The sequence below is a fragment of the Alosa pseudoharengus genome, unplaced genomic scaffold (genome assembly GCF_046254945.1).
Source record: "Alosa pseudoharengus isolate Yale_2024_CS ecotype anadromous, Long Island Sound unplaced genomic scaffold, YU_APseudo_1.1 YU_APseudo_1.1_scf_6, whole genome shotgun sequence".
Lineage (NCBI taxonomy): Eukaryota > Metazoa > Chordata > Actinopteri > Clupeiformes > Clupeidae > Alosa > Alosa pseudoharengus.
This window is the reverse complement of record NW_027468848.1, coordinates 36,405,700-36,426,121: the sequence shown is the minus strand read 5'-3', so window position 1 is coordinate 36,426,121 and position 20,422 is coordinate 36,405,700. Positions and strand designations below refer to the sequence as shown.

At 43.9% G+C, this 20,422-nt stretch overlaps 1 protein-coding gene across 2 annotated transcripts in view; it reads left to right on the top strand.

The window, feature by feature from the left end:
- The first annotated feature begins 2,413 nt into the window (after nt 1-2,413).
- LOC143105539 (fibroblast growth factor receptor 1-A-like) overlaps nt 2,414-20,422 on the top strand; it is a 37,069-nt gene continuing 19,060 nt past the window's right edge. The window contains exons 1-5 of one of the 2 annotated variants that reach the window (XM_076269528.1): nt 2,414-2,709; nt 10,256-10,460; nt 17,210-17,400; nt 18,501-18,645; nt 18,804-18,890. In XM_076269528.1, coding sequence (XP_076125643.1) covers nt 10,286-10,460; nt 17,210-17,400; nt 18,501-18,645; nt 18,804-18,890 — 598 coding nt within the window. In that variant the 5' untranslated portion in view covers nt 2,414-2,709; nt 10,256-10,285. The remainder of the gene's footprint in view (nt 2,710-10,255; nt 10,461-17,209; nt 17,401-18,500; nt 18,646-18,803; nt 18,891-20,422) is intronic. The other variant, XM_076269529.1, reaches the window with a different exon arrangement.

Here is a 20,422-nt window from a genome sequence, read left to right as displayed (position 1 = left end):
CACATACAATCATGTATATCAAAGGAAAAGATAACCCCTTCAAAACATCTGAATGACAACCACCACAGATGACATTTCAGATGACTTTTTCCTCCCAATAACCATGGTCAGTTGACCCCCTGTCACAGGTGTCTAAAAACTGTGCACATGCATGGTATCCAGTGGTCCCACTCCTTGTGGGCCCTCCATGTGCAACGGTTCCTACAAATTCAGACTTCACACAGAGAGAAAATCGAGGGTCGTCCCAAAAATTCCTGTCATCATCCCCCCCCCACAAAATGCCTGGGCTGATTAATTCCTGGCCCAGGAAAGTGAGGCATGCGTTTGGGAATCAAGGATCAATGGGACTTCATTTAGCATCAAAGTCAAACTTCATATGGTCTCTACAGACATAAATTATGCTTTTGATTGAAGAGTTGAACCAGTCTACGTTGATGTGGGTATGGTAGCCAGATGGATTGTTGACGTTGATCATGTCACCATCAACGTAAATCATTCTATTTTGTATTTCTTTTGTTTCAAACTATCTTCATTCAATCTAAGAAAATTCATTTTAAAATGACCTTTTTTCACAACATTACCTTAATATGACATATACAATTTCTTTAAATACATAATGCATGTAGCCACTAATCAGTAAGGCTTTTCATTTTTGTACAGGAGTGCCTCAATGTTTTTATATTTCTATGATGATTTAGAGGCCCATTTTTGAATAGCAGCCTGTAGTTTTATTGCAAAAAACACTTTTGACCCAGTGAAGCGTTCCCCTTTCTTTTTCCTTTAACATATATGTACCGGTATCTTTCACCAAAGTGCCTTGACAGCAGTTAAGTTCATGTTATATTGTGTTTTATTTACTTTTACTATTAAAGATTTTCAACCCGACACTTTCTTGCTGAGTACTCATTTGTTTGTCTGTTCGTTCGGTCGTTTGTTCATTCTTTCTTTCTTTCCTTCCTCTCCCTCCCTCCCTCACCCCACCTCCCCCTCCCCCGACATGTCTCTCATTAGTCTTTGTAGGCTTGGTTCACACCTCATTGCCACCTCTATTCATTGCAATATTTGGTGATAAGCCCTCTTTAGTAGGTCAATGGGACCCTTTCAGAGTGGCCTGTTTGCCCTCCAAAAAATAAGAGTCAGGATAATGGACAATTAGCTAGATTTATTCTTTCGTTTTGCCTTTCCCAGTAATAAGGCTCAGGAACCATTTCCTGTTCCAGTGGAAGATCTTTATGTCCTCAGCATTTTAACAGAATTCAGGCTGGACCCCAGTGTAAGGAGAAAGGAGGGGAAAGAGAGGTATTTTGTACTTTCTGGGAGCAGTTTTGAAAATGTGTCTGACACTACAAATTAATGTTGACATCAAACAGGGTGCCGGATTCAATTTCAAACTTTCATATATTCCAATAATAAGGTAAAATTGCCTGTATTTTTCATTATTCATATTCTGACCGATACAAACTAAACTTGCTCACCTGTGACTCTTCCACTATATTTCCCAAACAACCAAATTGTGTTTCTCAGGGGTGTCAGCAGAGGAGAGAGTATGCTGTCCCTGAGCCTCCATGCTGTTCTCAGTGCACATGATTGGCTTAGGCAGGGTTCAGTGAAGAGTCACACTGCTTCACAGACCAGATGATGTCCACTGGGGGTGTAAGACAGCTAATTACACCTCTGTAAACACAACACGGAGGAAATGAGATGGTCGAAAATGAATCACTGATAGCATCTACTTGTGTCAAGTCAAGGAAATAATCCAGAAGGATCTGATTTGTAAGGCTCACTGCACAAAGGATCAGAGCTGGTGTGTTTTTCCTTGACCATTGGGGCGAACACATAGCACAGAAAACCAAGTGTAATTGATCATTTAAGTCTGCAGCGTGTTCTACCTGTCCTAATGAAAGGTATCTACACTGAAGAACTGCATCCTTGACATTTCTATGATGAGGTTAGTATTTTTGTGTAATTGTTACAAGCCTTTACAAATGTAAAACTATTCTGTTGTGGTGATAAAAAAAGTTTCCTCTTAACAGATGAGTATATTATAAGTGAAAATTATTGATGATTAACAACAAGTATCTATTATTATGAAAGCTCTTAAAATACAATGTTTTATTAACTGAAATGTTAACTAAATGTATGGGTTTGTCTCTACTATAAATAATTAGAAATGCAGATAATGGACAAGACATCTGGTAAACCTAATTTATTTGCAAAACTGTTTACTAAATCTCATATCAATGTCTTCATCAGGCGATTTTATATCACACTCCCTCGCAGACTACAATCCCATAATGCAAATGGTGCTGTTGGGCACTGAGGTGTTTCGAATGGCAGGGGGAGCCAGGTTTTAAATTCGGTGATGTAAGTAGTCTCTGAGCGATGGTAGGAGGTTTCCTTGAGCCCGGAATCTCATTTGTTTCTTCTCCACTTTTGGGGAGGTCGAGGGTACGCGCTACAACTCGCCCCGTGATAGTGAAGACTAAAGGCGACTTAAATTAAAATCTAATCTTTGTTGTGGTATCAACATTTCCAATCGTTTTTCAGCCTTTTCCTATAGTTTTAACCCTGAGAACTACTAAATGGAACATACGTTTTAAATGGATTTATGAACCGAAGGACTGGTCACTAAAGTTGCTGCTATCGGATAAACCTTCTCCAGAACAAAAAAAAGGGAATTAGGAGGAACTTCTGTATTTCTCTCTCAAGGTAATATCCTACTTTGATGTTTACCATTGAGTTACAGATACTTGTGTGATAGGCCTATATTTAAATACGCGTTTTGGTTATACAGATCGTTTTGATCAAACTAACTTTCAGAGCCCATGCATGCTTGGTGGTGCTCGTTTCGCGACTGTTTTCCCTTGTGTGTGTGATTGCACGTAGTGAACAGATTTGTAACTTTGACTACGTGTTTCTTTGAGACTTTGAGGACGGAGGAGACCGTGCGGTAAGCCTGTATATAGCCCATTCCTTCATCTCTATTGCGTCTACCAACAAGCGGATGCTAGGATTCATGTTTGTATTGATGGGCAGCCGTTCTCTCCGGAGACGTGTGATAACCTGAGTAGGTTGAATTCCGGTTGAGATAACCATTGCCTAGAGCATTTCAAGTGGTCTCCATCAACTTTTGGCGGTGTGCTGCGCGGACGTTTTTCGACTCTCGCGTTTTGCAGTTCGTTACATTTTGCTTTAATTGGAATATTTCACAGAGGCAAATTCATTTGTAAAATGCAATGTCCCTACTCAGCTGCGCATTCAGAGATGACCAATTGGCCAAGGACCAGTGGTTAAACTGTTTTATTTAATAACTTTTGCCAATGATACATTTGACTATTCATCTTAGGAATTGAAGAGCATCACTTCATGTTTTCCGATTATTCTTTTTTCTTAGTCCACATGGCCCCATGCCCCCCTCCCGACGCAGTTCAACCATTTCAATTGAACAATTGAACTGGGGTCGCGGTCATTTGCATGTTAAATACGAAAACAGAGGGTGAGATTGCCGGGTTATGCAATTCATTTCACACATTAAGCCTACAATCTTTGTCATGTGAGGTTTTTCATTTGGAAATGTATTTTGTCATCAGGTCTAAGTGTCCACACCCGTATGCCCCCATTTCTTAAAAGGATGCCTAGCCTATTGCCAAGATTCATCCTATGCCAGAAATTATGTTTTGACGTGAAATGGCTGCTAATGTTAAAGGTCTATCTACTGGCGTTTGTCTTAAGAAATTCTTCACATTGTACTTCAACCAGATTGTAGGCTACCACTGTTCATGTTTCTTCCAAATTGAGGGCTCTGATGTGCACACTTTTCCTCACTCATTCACTGTTTGCTGTTTGATGGCAGTGCTGGTAATGTATCCAAAGTTGTAATAACATAAATGCAATAATGGAAAATTGCCCTGATGACTACCTGCAATACTCTCTGTGTGTCAGCAAATGATTGTGTTTTGTGCTTGTCATTTTGCAATTGGAGCATATCATTGTTTCCTCTAATGGGGCATCACATTTGAGCTTTCCTTTATATCAAATTGCTTTTTTATTTTTTTTATTTGATGGTTTTTACAATATGCCCCCCCCCATACTCATTTTGGTTAAATTTGATATAAATTTGTAAAACATGCTTTTTTGTTTGCATGCATATGCATTTTTAGGTATTTTTTTGTTGTTGCTTTTATTTAATTTTTGCTTACAGCCAGATTTGCCAGATGTTATTTTATTTTAGTCCAGTGTTTATCTGTCAACTGGATTAAAATATGCCATACCAGTTACAGCTATCGATGTTTGGAGAGGAATATATTTGAAGGTCTTAATCACAAGTTTGTGTTTGTGGACCCTCTTATGCAGTGTTCAGTGTATTGCACTGGAATGACAATGACGGATGAATACAGTGTATGTACTAACTGCATATGCTGGTAGCCATTGTTTACATCTCAGGTGTGAAGGTGTTATGCTCTTCTTTCTTTGCATGATGCTGGTCAGTGCATTAAGATCCCTTGTTGCACATTGTATGGCTTGACATACACTGTGTATGTATATCAAGGGTATTTTGTTCATACTTGTACATAGTTTGGGAAGGTAGTACTACCAAGGCTTTCCCTCAATAGAACTGGCATCAGGTGGAGGTGCAGCCCCCACACTGTCTGTAGTCATGGCGTTTACATGCCAGGGTGTAGAAAAATGTGTGATGGAAGCATCAATTACTGATGACTGAAAATGATTGGGAGGAGGAGGGCAGTGTTTGTTTGAGCAGATCTGTGCTCCCATTGGGAACAGTTCCGGAAGGAGGTTCTCATTTTAGAGCAAGGAATGGTGGAGTGGAATTTTGTTCTGCCCTCTAATTTATGGGTTAGAGTTGCCACAGGAAAGTCGCTTAAGTCGTGTTAATAACAGTTTTCCAAAAAGGCTTTTCCTGAAACTTGAAAAGCAAGGAGGAAGTTGCAAGACACAAAAATGGCAACAACAGTTCAATGCTAAAATAAAGCTTGTGACAGTACAAATTATGGCTGAAAGAATAGGCATGTCATTAAAACCGCTCCATACTTGCATAATGCCCTCTGGATTGTAGTGGTCTCCAGATCCTTCTTTATTTACCTGCCAGATGGATTAGGCCTATACTTCCAAAAGTCATGTTTGCTCTCTGTTGATGATGAGTAAATGGATGTATTATCTTCTGTTTTGTGTTCCCACTCACACATTTGAGCTGTCTTGGAAGAGAGCAGCCATGTTTGTTTATAGCAGTGCACCAAAGTATTTAAAAAGCTGAGTTCTGTGTCTAGGAAGTGGCTTGAGCTCTTAGATACAACACTGTTGTGTGTAATCCTAAAAATCCCAGAAAGCCCTTTTAAAGAGAAAATAAAAGAAGTAGGTTTTGGAGCCACAGTGTGCAGACCGCCCTCCTTCTTTTACCAGTAGAATGTCTGACACCTAACAAGTTTGGGTGGGACCTTTTTCCTTTTTCTAAATCCTAAAAATCCCTCACAGCCCTTGAGCCTGAGCCCCTTTCAGAAGTAAGGTGAAAGTGTGTGTGAGGGGTGCAGAGGAGCAGGCCCAGTCTACCTCGCACCTCTCCTAATGGGCACCCCTGCGGAGCTGCAGTCTCTGGGCTCCCCGCGAGGCAGACAGGCCCCCTGGAGGGGAGGAACCACCGGGGTCAGACCTGCTGTCTCTCTGAAACAAATGCCCACAGCTCAGGAATGCTACGCATGGTCGACTGCGGATGGTAATTAAGGGGCCGGCCCTGGTGCTTACTCTCCTCGGAACATCAGGGGGGTTGGAGTGGGGTGGGGGGAGGGGGGCGAAAAAACATCACACACGCAGGGCTGGCGATCGTTGGCGACTGTCATGGCAATATTTATAGCATCATAATGCATCATCGTGTAAATACTTGAAATCAACATTTTGAGCAGTCAAATGGAAATTCACCCAAGTTCTGATTTGAGCTTCTGATTATATACGTGACCTCTTCCGCCAACAAACTTTGATTATTGTTTTTATTTTGCCCCAAAAGACTAGAGACTTCATTAAGCATATAAAAGCACACATTTTAGAATTAGGTCAAGAGAGATATTCTGCTTTTTCCCTCCACCAAAACGGCCACTCGGCTATTAAGAAATGAATGGAAAACTCAAGTTAAAAATGGAAAAAGAAGCAAGAAAAAAGATTTCTTTCTTTGCGTCAGGGAGGTTGTGACCATAAGAGGAATGTTCCTGGCTGTGTGTTTATTCTCCTGTCCGCACGACTAATCTGTTGTTTGGAGAACGATAATGGGAGCGCCACAGTGCTATAATGTCAGCTCTTCCGAGACACTTAATGGAGACTAACTGTTTTAATATGAGACATGCAAATGCCTGGACATGGTATCTGATATGTAATGCAGACACTGTGAGATACTTCAAAGCAAAAATGCAGGCCAGTTGTTAGGTAAACGTGAAGCAGATGCATTTGGCCAAGATAAACTGTCAATGTTTATCTTGTTGGACTGAAACTGGAGCCTGTTTCTTTTCTTAAAAAGATGGATATCTCCCTTTCAGTAGTGGCACTATCTCCACTACTGTTCATTGGTACATGATCAATAGAGTTTTAGGCAGCATTCTGTTGTTTCAAGTTTTGTCTTGTATGAGATGCTTTCAGTGATGGCTTGATATTTAAAGCCAGTAGAAATTCACAGGATTCTGGTTTTCTAGTGAGTTGCTACTCAGTTACAGTTGCTTAAGGATATCATTAGGTAGAAAATTAAACCAGTCTGAAAGGTTTCAACTTGTTTTTACTTTTTTCCCCTTTTTTAGCTTTTTGATTCTTTTTTTCATAAATAAATGCTTGTGCCCTGTAGCTTTTGGAGGAAGTCAAGTTTGCACTTGTTGTGGAACCTCAGGTGTTTTGTTGGTGGTGTGTGTGTGTGTGTGTGTGTGTGGGCAGGGTTGTGATGTGGAACTGATCCCGTAGGAAGGAGAACCCCAGAGGGGCCCTGGGGTAAAGTTAGTGAAAAGATCCTAAGCTCCAAGTCTCTGGTCGACAACTGTTTAGCTCTGTGTGACACAGCGCTGCTACCCTCCTGCTTACCACCGCGCTTATTCTGCTAATTGTCAAGCTGGGTCCCTGCAGACACCACTAATGAAAAGACCTGAAACGCATGCCTCCAAGAGCTCTCTCAATTGGCACTTCCTGTCTGCTTAGTGCAAGGCTGAATAGAGAGCCATTTAAATGCCCCATATGAAGCTTTCGTTAACAGATTGTTTGTCCACGTTAGTATAGGGTAGGCAGAATGGAGGGGAAAAAATCATAGTTTTCGCCTCAAAAAAGTTAATTGAAAGCATTTGTGTAAGTTGCGAGTTCTTACCAAAAACAAATTTCTCCAGCCTCTTCCACACGTCAAGGTTACACAACTGTAGTGATTTTTTTTTTCAGTTTTAATGCATTTGTAACAAACATGCATTTGTACGAGTTGCAGAAGCCCCAAGGAGTTTGTCCCTCATAGCGGGTTGAGGGCGCTGTAGTGATGCGCACCGAAGAGGGTGTTATTGGCGGCGGACCTGCCTCGCGCATTGCGGCCACCAGGTCCTCCGGGGAGCACAGTTGGGGCTGGCCAGGCCTGCGCTGCTAAGCGCTCTTGAAGACCTCCGGCTGTCTGGCAGATGACCCGCACCGGGGCTGGAGCTGGAGCCCAGCCAGGCTCTGGGGTGCGTCACTGCTTACGGGGCCGAGAGCCGGGGGCTGGACCCCCACGGGCCTTACGGTGACTCAGCTGCTGCAGCCTTCCCTTTTGCTGGCTGGCTGTCCTCGATGGAGAGTGAAATAGTGTAAAGACCCCCCCCCCCCCCAACACACACACACACACATACACACACACACCTCCTTTGTGGTTGGTGGTTCTTGTTTCAATGGAATGCACTGGTGGAAGTTTCTATTCGTGTCAGGCCAAACTCTGTTGCCTCTGAGACACAGCTGGTGTATGGTAAATGCAAAGGTATTTTAGGGATTCTGACTTTTCTTCCCAGTATGAGGTTCTTCGTGACTCAACGAATAGCGTAGTGGTTAGTCAACCTCATGAGGCACATACAGGATTGTCATATTGGAAGTGTTTTGAAATGGCTCTTTGTTTTAGAGAGTGGCTGTGCCCTGTGCCTTTTGTTAAAGGTCTGATTTGTGGTTTTCATATCAGCATATTAGGGATGCGCATCTCTATAAGACAATCTGATACATGTCTGGGTCCATTGGCCTCAATGAGACAATTTATTTGAATGGGTAACAAGTCAGTGCGATTTAATGCAATCTGATTACATTTGTGTAATGTTGGAATTCATACGATGATGTTCTTTGACAAACAGAACCCCCCTGTGACAATTTGGTGAAGACATCTTGACAGCCAGAGAGACAAATGGTGGCAAAAGGTCATGTTTGGGGCTCAAACCAACCGCGAGGTGATGAATCTGTGGGGAGTCTGTGCTGGTGTTTGTGTTTGTGAATGGGCAGGACAAGCAATGGGACACTTCCTCTAGCGAGGTGTCATATAGATGCCTCTAACTGGGCTGGGCTGTCCTGGCTGACTGACAAGACATCGAGTTCATTCCTTCTCTCCTCGGAGCCTTTTGAGAGGCCAGGTGTTAATTGCATCAGGCAGGTGCCAGTGCATGATTGAGCGAGCAGGTCTGTGTGTCAGAGGTGACTCACCCGGGCCCTCGGCCAGTCCATTCCACATGGCGCTTCTTCCGATTTCTCACCCCCGCCCCCATAGTATCCCCCTGACACAGTTGTGACCACTCAGTTCGCAAACAGTGTGACTCAAACGGAATGCATAACGTCCCTACCAAAGCCGATGACTAATAGCTTCTTGTAATCTTTCACAAAGTCATGGAAGAATCAATGCGAGGAGGTTGATGGATGTACCTCCTTAGAATCTACTCACACTGGACCTACTGAGCCTTGAGCAAGGTTCATTCATGTGGCTCTGCCTTTTAACAGAACACCTTCAGGAGTAAATATCTTTTCTCATCCTCCCTGGCCTTAGATCAGAAGAGCAACAACAACAAAAAAAAGTGAGCCGGTGTATATTCAGGATGGATATCTTTTAATTATGGTGAAGCAACAGATATGCCTTTTGGCTGTAGGAAACTCTAGACTGCTGTGAAAGTGATCCCTATATTATCCTGCATTTTCTGACTGTTTTCCCCACTCCCTTTCTCAAGCCTTTCATTTGCGGGCGTTGTTTGACTGGGTCAACAGTTTCTATCTCTGCAGCGGAAGTCTAACAGCCTACATTGTTATATATTCTCTCTCTCTCAGCAGTTTGAGGAATTATTTTTGTGTGCATTTTGTAGACAGCAGTTGCATTTTAGACGTCAAGCACTTATGTGTAATTATTTTAATGACAATTGCGCATATTGAAACAAGAAACAAGCTTAAGTCCAATGTCGCTCCTTTCCTAATACTCTCCTGTTGGGTCTTACATAAGATATTTGGTCTCTCCAAGTATAGGCCTACTTTATGTAACATCTGCTACCATGAATAATATTAATATGATTGTTTAATGAAAATCCTTATTAATCTTGCTCCCACACAGTTCAAAGCATTTTATCTTTTTGTTTCCTGAACACATGTAAATGGCTGTTTGGTAGGCCTTTGTGGGGCTATCAACTCAATCAAACGTGCGTCCTGTTTTTGCTCTTATCACTCAGTGAATGTCAACAAATGAAATGGCGAGCCTTGAATCCTAGTGGCTAGAGTACATGCTGTCCATGTTAGCTAATCATATAGCAACGCCTGGTGTTTTAGCTGTGTGCAACCGGCATTCGGCCTTTGTGTTGGGCAATAAAGACTACTCAATTGGAGTCCTCTGGCATAAGATTATGAGGGTAACAGACTTAGAGGTTTGTATCTAGCAGTGACACCAGCCTGGTACATTTGACTTGACATGTCATGTGGTCATTAAGTTCAGCCACTGTTAGCTGATAATCGTATTTGTTCTAAAACTGGTCAGTCTCAGCTCAGTGTTAGTTCTGGGTGCTGTTCTTCTGAACCTAATTTCACACTTGGTCTGCCGCTAATTTAGGATGTCCCAAAAGTGTCCTCCTGTAGACACGCCAACCACGTCTCAGCCATGGGTTTAGCAGGGACGTCGCTACAACACTGTCATTATGGCACAAAGCAACATGGCATGTCGAGTTTACCCGTTTACATGCATCATACGTCAGACAAGCTAATTTAGATGCAACTTCCTCATGTCTCTCTCTTGTCTGTATGTTTGGTGTAGGTCCGCCAACACGCGCATGGTCCAGAGTTGATGCCCCTGCTGCCCAGATGGATCTCTCCATCCAGAGCGTTCCCCAGCTGTGAAGCCCACGGCAGGATGAGGATGACTGGGAGCTTGCCACCACCACTGCTGCTGCTGTTGCTGCTCTCGACTCTGGCGCTTCTGGTGTTGCAAACTCAGGCTAGACCTGCGATCACTGAAGAAGGTACTTTACAGTCTTGCAAACTTTAGCCTTTTGACCCCATTTACCCCTGATTAAATAGCTTTATACAGTGTTACAAAATGTCTTTGTAATAATAATTATAAGGTTACGTTGTTATGGAGTTATTTTGCTGTTACTTTGATCAACAGTACTTGCATGACCACTTTGCAAAGGTAACATTTCAAGGTTGAGCATGTACTGTCTATCACTGTGTGTAGTCATTATAAGCATATGAGATTTTCACAGACTTTGTAAGGCATTGTTCTTCTGGTTATTTCTAATTGTAGCGATACTAATCCTCTGAAGTAATGTAATTCAGAAGTCTAACCAGGGAGTGGCATAAACCCAGTGAAGCGAAGTGAAAAGAGAAAGGGGGGGGGGGGAGTAAAAAAGCTCCAGTGAAACTAAATCTGGAAAAATGTCTCCTGGCAAAATTCCAGTGATGCTATTGCTGCCACCTCTTCCCTGCCTGGAAGGCCACGTTTGGGTGTTTCCACGTTTTGAAATGTCAGACGTGTGCTGTGCCACCCACGTGTACAATAAACCAGGGGCATTATAATTATACAGCATTTAAATAGTGGGGTCTCTTTGTCTCTTCCTCTCACTTTTATGGTGACTCCTTCAAACAAACTAAAAAGGGTGATATTTGTACTTCCTGGGAATAGATTGGGGATGAAATGACTCCCATGTGTAGCCTTAGACCGTGTAAATACCTTCTTAGCTTCTCCTCCTGTGCTCTTCTTTTTGAAATGAAAAAGGTATCTGTTGTGAAGGGTGAACTGTTGGGGGGCATAAATAAAGTGCTTGAGAAAAGAAACACACAGCCAAGAGATCCTCACCCTGTGACTGTCTTCAGATATCATGTTTCTGGGAAAGAAAAAGACTTTCTCTCGTTCCTCCTCTCTCTCCCTCTCTCGTTCTCCCCTGTCTCTCTCTCCCTTCAAGTGAGTGACTTTCAGTATAGACAAACCTGAATGACAGACCTCCCCCCCAAAAAAAAAAAAAAAACCCTTCCCTCTCCTCCCCTGCTGCTCTGTCACCAAATGGTCACTTCCTGTGCGTGACCTGGCGTCCACCCCGCTCTCTCTCGGCCCTCTGACACATGGGCTGTTTGGCCAGGCTCAGCTCTGCGCCGCCCCAGAGGCCTCCTGCCGCTCCACCGACAGGCTCAGCTGTCAAGAGCTCGTAAACTCGGACAGGCGTCAGAGAGTGTTTATTTCCCCCTCCTCTTCTCCTTCTTTTCAGAGGATCGCAGGCAAGAGTGTGGCTCGCCGTGTCACGCAGATGTCACGTGACTTTAACAGTTGTTTGTCTCCTATCCTGAGTGTCTACTGATTTGAAGTTAGGTGTACTTATTGAATGTATTGAATTGGAGGACTATTTTGTTGACCTTTTGAAAGGTTAACAGCAGATAAGGTGGAGGAGTGGCGACTGGGGGAGTGTGTGTGTGTGAGGGGGTTGTTGGCAGGGGGTGCGGGGGGGGGGGGGTGCTTCAGGTAGTTGTTGTCTTAAGGAGGTGACCTCAGGCTATAGACGGAGTTGAATAGGCCTCTCTGCAAAAGAAGTCATCTAGAGGTGGGGCCCCAGGGAATAGTGTTTCCCAGCGCATTCCTTTCACTCTGGATTTCACTTCCTGTCCAAAGGCACAGGTCTGTGTCAGCCAGGCCTATGTGAGGGGGACATTTTAAAAGAAAGAAATACACACACTTCCCATATGGAGCCTGTTTGCACTTGTTGTTCCCATGTTCTGTTTACAAGCCTCAATATAAGTAAGAGGGCCATACAAGGATAGAACAAGTGAGCTGCACTGCAGCAGTGCTTTGGCTCATAGCTCTATCCTCAGCTGCCTCTCTCAACAAACTGATTGAAAACATGAGCTTTCTTTGCATGGGCTCATTAACCAACTTGTTTTTGTTTATTTCCCTAGCACCCTTTTGCCTCTAATGTAACACATGTGTTGAAATCGTAACGTCTGCTGCCCCCCCCCCCCCCCCCCCCCCCCCAAAACCCCTCTGTTTATTTACGGAAAACTCTTTGCCCCGGACTGCTGGATTTTGTGCACAAGCTGTCCTTGCTCTGTCCTTGGGAAGATGGAAAAGTATTCTGTGCCAGGGCAGGGGACTGCTGTCGTAAAGCTGCCGTGCTGGTGGTGGCTAGCAGCAGCAATGGCTACAGCAGAGCCAGGTTGCAGCCCATAGAGAACAATGGAGATGATTCACTGACAGCTGCTGATCTCACCCCCCTGGTGTATATTGTGTTTGGAAAGAAGTCGGGAGGGCTGTGAACAAACACCGTCAGCATTCAGAAGGAGAGGTGGGGGTTGGGGGGCCGTGGTGGACACTGCCTGTAACGAGGGTCAGCCTGTAGATGGGTGAATCATGTGCTTGTATTCATTACCACGCGCACACGCACGCGCACACGCACATACACATACTTGCAGTTGGTTATTTTGTTTCCTGAGCAATGCCTTCTTGCATGAAGATGGATAGATGGATGGGTGGATAGATGGATGGGTGGATAGATAGATGGATGGATGGGTGGGTGGGTGGTTGGCAAACATAATGTGGAAGTGCAACATTCAGGGAAGCATCATAGAACCTCAACTCTGGCTTTGCAAGTTTGCCTCCCTCCAATCAGTAGGATCTAGGTGTGGTCTTCCTGCAAACTTTTATATGTTTATACTTTTATATGTTTGTAGTACCGCTATGCCAAATCCCTCTGTCATTCTCTCTCTCTCTGTCATTCTCTCTCTCTCTCTCTCTCTCTCTTTCTCTCTCTCTCTCTCTCTCTCTCTCTCTCTCTCTCTCTCTCTCTCTCTCTCTCTCTCTCTCTCTCTCTCTCTCTCTCTCTCGCACTCAACCATCAATTCAGGTCAGGAAATCCCAGCAGTCATTCTCGCACTGTATTGCTTCCTTTCTTGTACAGGAAGTACACCGTGGCGCCGGTCATTGCAGTGGAAAGGCCCCTGATGCGGCTGTGGCTCACTTGCTGTTTCCTGAGCTCTCTCTTCCTTTTTAGTCCAAAAAACAGCCTTGATCGCGTGCTTTGCTTACTTGAAAAGAATCCGTAAAAAAAAAAAACCTCTCTTATGATTTTGTGTAATTAACTTGATTTTCGAGGATGTCAGTCAATTGTTCCAAATGGCTTGAAGAGGGCACGAGAGCCGCAGCTCCTCCAGCTGGGTTTCACTCGGAAAATGTGCTCCGGGATCCGACTTAATCCCATCACAGAGTCAGGAGGATCAACTGAGCCCCGACTTGCTCGTGGAATGCAAGGCCTAATGGGGTCTTCGTGCTTGGGTCTCCTGAATTTAAACTCAAAATAGTAAACATTCAGAGATTGTTTTGGAATGGGCTTGAGTTTCATAAATCCTGAGTGCAAGTATCGGGATGATTTCAAAGCATGTAATTGTGACATTTTGTGTAGCAGACATTTGGACCTATTCTTTGTGTGGACTCACTTTTGGTGGGATTTATTTTACATGACCTTGGTGTTTATAGTGTTTATATGAGCTGTTCATTTGTGACTAACTCAAACACATGGTAGGATCTTTGTAGGTTGACTGCAGATCATTGTTTAATTTTAATTGGTGTACTGTATTCACCTTATTCTGCCACGCCAATTTTAGAAATGTATTTTCTCCCACCTTGTGCTAAATCTTCCGTCGACTAGTTCCAGCTAGTAAGCTTCATTGGGATAACATGACAGAAGAGGATGGAGATGCTAACTTGGGAGGAAACAAAAAATACAATCAGGAGGTCAAATGGCAAGATTGTACTTCGCCACCCAAGGGCATTCATCTTTACGGAGCGGGTAGATGATATGTGGCGGCCTCCCGTATCGTATGGAGATATGTTTTAGAGACAGACTGACCGTTCTCAGACCAGTATAATACATAATTGTCATAATATGTTCTTAAAGTACTTTCTTTATTTTTTTTACCCAAAACCCAATGCATTATCTAATTATTTACTGAAATTCTAAAATGCTTAAACCAAAACACTTACTGCAGGGCTGTATTACATAAACTTTCTAACTCGCAAACCCCCCCCCCCACACACATTTGTGTGCAGAATGGTGAATACAGTCTTACTACTGCATTGACAGACATGTATGTAGAAGATCTGAGAAAAAAGCCCCAGGGTGTAATCCGTATGTTTCAATTATGTAAGAGTTTTTCTTTGAGATGAGCATCCAACATCTGCCAAATCTGTTATCGGTGTGGCATTTTGGGAAGGGCTGGAGTTTTGAAGCCACATTGAGAAGTTTTGGTCTAAGACTGGTCAACAAACTACCTGAAAGTGGTTCTAAAAGTACCTACCAAAAACCTTCCAGTTAGCATTGTCTAACATGCTGCCTGGTGTCAATGGATGAGGTAGCTCATAGCTAAAAGTACCATCCAGAGAAAGCTTGTCTTACCTTTTAACAGGGTGTCCCAGCCTGTAAGATAGAACTAGTGCATAGCCTTAATAGCTAGTGGGAAGGACATGTGTTAATCTGTCCTGGACCTAGCCATATTCCATCAAAAATAATTTGAAGATGACATTATAGGTAGTTGCCTATAAAAACATACCTCAAGTAGTTAATTACCATATGCTGTTGCTTTAAGATATCCTAGTCAAAAGGATGTAGATGTAGGCAAGACTTTTTAATATTCGTAGCTGTGAATTCTGATATTCGTAGCCGCACAGTATGGACATTAACCCAGCCTGTCACACTCTCTAAGCCTTGTCAACACAGGACTGTGACAGACGCACAAACCCTGTATCCATCTGTGCTCCACATCAAAGCGACAGGCGCATTTACAGAGCTTTTATGGGATGTTTTTATAGTGTGCTTGTGGCCTGTTTAATAGCAGGAATGTTGACAGAAGCATATCAGCGCAGTGGACACCAGGCTAGCTGTGAGAGGGAGAGAGAGGGATGAGGAGAGAGAGAGAGAGAGTGAGTGCAGAAGAGAAGAGAAAGCAGAAGGGAAGGAAGGAGGAAACTGGACTGCTAGTGTGTAGGAGTTTAAGGCTATGTGTGCCTTTTCCCTTTCCTGGCTTCCATGTTGCGCTCTCTCTCTCTCTCTCTCTCTCTCTCTCTCTCTCTCTCTCTCTCTCTCTCTCTCTCTCTCTCTCTCTCTCTCTCTCTCTCTCTCTCTGGTTTTGTTTTTTGAGGAGAAAGTTGATCCTACCCCCTGGCCCCTTTTCCTGCTGGGATTAAGGGCCTGACAGGCATATGCAATCCAGGAAATACCTTCACTGGGCCCAGCTAGGGTTACCATGGCAACTCGCCCTGGAACCTGCCACTTCAAGCTGCCCCCCCCCCCCCCCAACCTTCTACCCCCTCTCTCTCTTTTTTTGCCTTCTCTCGATCTACCCTGCTTCTTTTGGTTATCTGTGTGGCCTTCTATTGTGGAGTCGAGGGGTCTTTGTGTAGGTAGAGGCACTGAGTGAAGAAGGGGGAGGGGTTACTTGAGGAGGTCGACCAATCGAGAACTGACGTTTGGTGGTCGTGCCTCATGCATGTTACATCATATGGCAAGAAAAGAATAGTAACCACCCCACCCCCCCACACACACACACACACACAAACACACACACATACTCACACACATCTGTTGCACTTGCTCTCTCCTAGCCTCTCCCTAAATAATTCTGCTCACTTAAACTTTTTGTCTAGTCGTTAAGAAAATACCTTTTGTAGGTTTCTAAACCAGAAGTGATGGCAATCCCATTATCTGACAAGACTGCATTTTTCTCCAAGTAATCTCAATCCCATGCAAGGACACTTCCTCTTCCTTCACCCATCCATTGCGCCTCTTCTTTTTCCCCTTTCTCCAAGTAATTCTACCTCTGCTATAACCCAACTTTATCATTGGCTATTATTTGAGACATGTGTAATTGAGTTGTTCTGCCCAAGACATTGCAAGTACTTGCAGGCCTTCATCCACACTTAAAACTCCCTTCCTTTCCTATCAACCTGAGGGTCCGGACCATGAGGACTGTAGCCTTGTTTTTGTAGCAGTCAAACAACAGCTTGGTGATAGACGGTGTGTCGGTCTAATTGGTTTACCCCTCCGCCCATGCCTCCCCCTCCTCTCCCCCATCCCAACCCCCCGAGATGGCATCATCACTGTGTGTGTGTGTGGGGGGGGGTGGGGGGGGGACTCAGGTGGCCGCCTCCAGTCCCCCCTAAACCCATTTATCGTAATTAGATTGGGTCTGCCCCTCTCGACTTGCTCCTCGCCAGCTTGGTGATTGGCCTGTGACTAATTCGGGGTCCAATCGAATTTTGCGAGGACGGAGTGGAGATGATTGGGGCTGAGCTGCTGGAAAGGTATAGCTGCGTGGTCCTGGCATAAACACACAAGGGCCCAGTTCCAGCAAGGGGATGCCCGCCTGGAAAAAGGGAGTCAGAGAGCAATAATGGGAGAGAAAACACACTTGCATATTAACGTCAACCAGATTTGTTGGGAGTAAAGAATTGTGCTTTGTGAATTTGTGACTTGAAAATCGCTTGAAAATTCACTTAAGAAGCTGGCTTGTTCTTTTCCATTTCCTCTATTGAATGAAATAAAAACTATACTACCTGGCAAAAGCTAGCAGGTGACAACAACCAGATTTCAGTTGCTTCACGTTATTGTCTTGAACTAGACAATATACAGAGTGGAGATCTCTTTGGTGTTACTCAGTGTTTTGAATGATTTTGTTGTATGTCTTTGTATTTAGAAACTTCAGTAATATTTCATAATTACATTTTTTACAGAGCATTCCCCCCCTGGGCCCATCATACAGCCAGGCCTGCCAGCCAATCAGACTGTAGCGGTGGGCAGCGATGTGGAATTCGAGTGCAAGGTCTACACCGACCGTCAGGCGCGCATCCAGTGGTTGAAACGTGTCGAGGTCAACGGGAGTGATGTGGGTCCTGGCGGTCAACCCCTCATCCGTGTCCTGAGGGTAGGACGTCTTGTCTTGTCTCGTCTCCTCACCAGGCCTCTGTGTCATGCCTTTAGCTGGTGCTTAGTCATCTTGTCCAGACTGTTCTAGCTCAGAACATCTCCAGTGTGGGCAACAGATCACATCCAAGATTAGTTGAGCATTGTCTGTTTCTTTGGAAAAACTGACTGGCCTTTTGTGGCATGATCCTGGGGGTATGCCCAAGCACGTGGTTTAGGGACAAACCTGGGTACGTAAGTGGTAAACCACCTAACCAAAGAGCCCTATCACTTTATTCTCCTAGTAAAACAGAGCTCTTCTATTTGGTGGTTTACCACTTAAACGTGAGTTAACTTACCCAGGTTTGTCACTAACCCACATAGTTGGAATCTCCCTGTCGTGCTTCAGCTATTTCTAGTGCTGATGCCCTGAGGGCTGGCTTGTGTACAACATTCAGTCAAAAAAAGATGCTTCAGATACCGAGGATGGGTTGCAGAGCATATTGTTTACACATAGCTGTATGTACTTTTGAGTGGGTTTCTAAGGAACCATCAGTAATGAGAGAGAAACAGTGGGTTGTGTATTTAAACAATAGTGTAAACAGTTATACGGTAACATGTTAATACTCTTGGTGTTAATGACACTTGCTGTATGTGACCTCAAGGAAAATTCCAGAGTTGTTGAAAGTGCTTGGATACTTTTTTACATCTGGGAATTTTCTTTCTCGTACCCCCCTGTCACTGTTCCCCACCAGCCTAATAAGGATGTTCTCCTGCCATCCAGTGGCATTACTTTCGCTCCCTCGCTCTTCAAAGTCGCCAGGCAGAGTCCGCCCCGTGTCCTGTCCTGTCTGAATTCCTTGGCCACTGCCACTGTTTTGTTTTGCTATTGCCCTCATGAAACCCCCACCCCACCCCTACCCCCTATTAGCTTTGATTTGCATGGCCATTTTAGTTATCGGAGTATATTATAGTGAATGAGTAAAATTGAAAGGATTGTCCTTTTAGCCCATCGTCTTTTAATCAGATTCTTTATGCACAGCAAGAATACATACAGTACTTTCTTCTCTACACTGTTGTTTTTGTTTTCCCACTGACGACCTTCACTTGGAATCTTTTCAGACATCCGGACCCAACACCACTGAGAAGGACTTGGAAGTCCTCCAAATAAGGAATGTGTCCCGGGAGGATGAGGGGGAGTATACCTGCGCTGTTGAAAGCTCCTTGGGGCGTTTTCATCATTCAGCTTGGTTAACCGTTTACAAAGGTGCCTGCTGGATTTCATTCTGCAACCCTGGTCATGTCGCATTAACTTGACAAATTGAGTTCTGAAATGTGCTTAAAGCTGAAGTCCATTCCAATAAGTGTTCATGGGTTGCCCAACAGAATAGACATAACAGCTTTTGTTTATTGACTTTGCAACAGACCTGACGTCCTCTGAAGATGACGATGAGGAAGAGGATGAGTCGTCATCTGAAGAGGCCAAGCTGTCCAGTAGCCAGAAGTTAATGCGTAAGTGTTGCAACTTCCATCACTTCTTACCTTATTTTAATATTCAAAACTGAATGACCTGCATTGTGTAGCTCCCTTTAGACATAACAAGCGTGCAGGTTTATTCCATTGAACTTTAAGTCAAGTCAAGTCAAGTCAAGTCAAGTCAAGTCAAGTCAAGTCAGATTTATTTATAAAGCGCATTTAACATGCACATAGTGCAGTCCAAAGCTCTCCACAAACACGACACATAACAACAAGACAAAAGATGCCGGATGGAGCGGCGTAGTCGCCAGCGTACCCATGACATCAAGACAAGACAAATACATTTAAAAAATAACAAATACAAAAAATGCCGGACGGAGCGGCGTAGTCGCCAGCGTACCCGTGACACCAATACATACAAGACAGACAACAAAACAAATAAACAAATAAAAAAGAAAATATATTTTAAAAGGGGAAAAAGTGATGTTAAAATTAGTCCAATTTCCAAACCAGCTGAAAATGTCCAAGGGCAATGATGATCCGTGAAAACTGCGCACAGAGCTGTGTCTTTACAACCGATGCAATGCCAACAAAGTTCTTTAGCAACTGACCAACCCGGTGAATTCACTGGCAGTCTGGAGATAACGTTAACGTTAGAAGCTAGGCCTCCTAGACTGCAGTCTGGAGATGATGGAAGCACATAGTCTAAGTGGAATAGGGAAGGGGGCAAAAGTCTCTTTGATGTTAAAAATCTCTCAAATTCATGTCATAAATGATTTTGTTACCATCTGGAACTGAAAGTGATTAGACTCAAACCAACAGTGAGTTGTCTCGGTTCTCAGCTTGAAGGTAAAGACAGGCCAAACTCTGTGACTTGCTGCCCATGCGGCCAGTGGTCTGGCACTGGAAACAGCGCTCTTGTGACTCATAGCAGTCACGAGAAACGACCTCAGTGAAAAGGGAAAAGGCTCGGGAGAGAAAACGGAGGATTAGTATTTGACTTCCTAGAGGGTGTTTATGAACGCGGGGGGGCGGGCAGCCATGTCGGGGCTGAAACCACCACCCTGTCTGGGGCCTCACACCGCTAGCAGGGGCTGGTTGTCGTTCAGACTGTGACCTTGGATATAGAAGGTTTTTTACAAGCTCATTTCTTTCAGTGTGAGTGCTTTTATTAAGTAGTGTATCAATAGTTAAGTTGTCAGTAGTGTATGTGATTAATAATAGTGTGGTGGTAGTCTCTCTGAACTCAAAAAGGGCCTTTTTCTTTCACATTAGATTTGAAAGGCCGTTGGTTGAGAACTTTACCTCTATTTTTTATTCTCTTTCCTTACATAATGACACTAAAATATGACCACTGAAGGATACACACATTCATGTATATTTTCAACAGTATAATAGGCACAGTGTTGAGTGAGTAATCTTTATGAGTGAAAAAGTTGAGCTTTTGCACACCTCCTTGGGACGGGTGCGTCGGAGAAGGACCACAGGGTCACCGATATCAAAGGAAGTAGGAAGCTACCGCACACTGTCTTTATTTGCAATTGTAGCTTTTTATTACAACGTTTCGG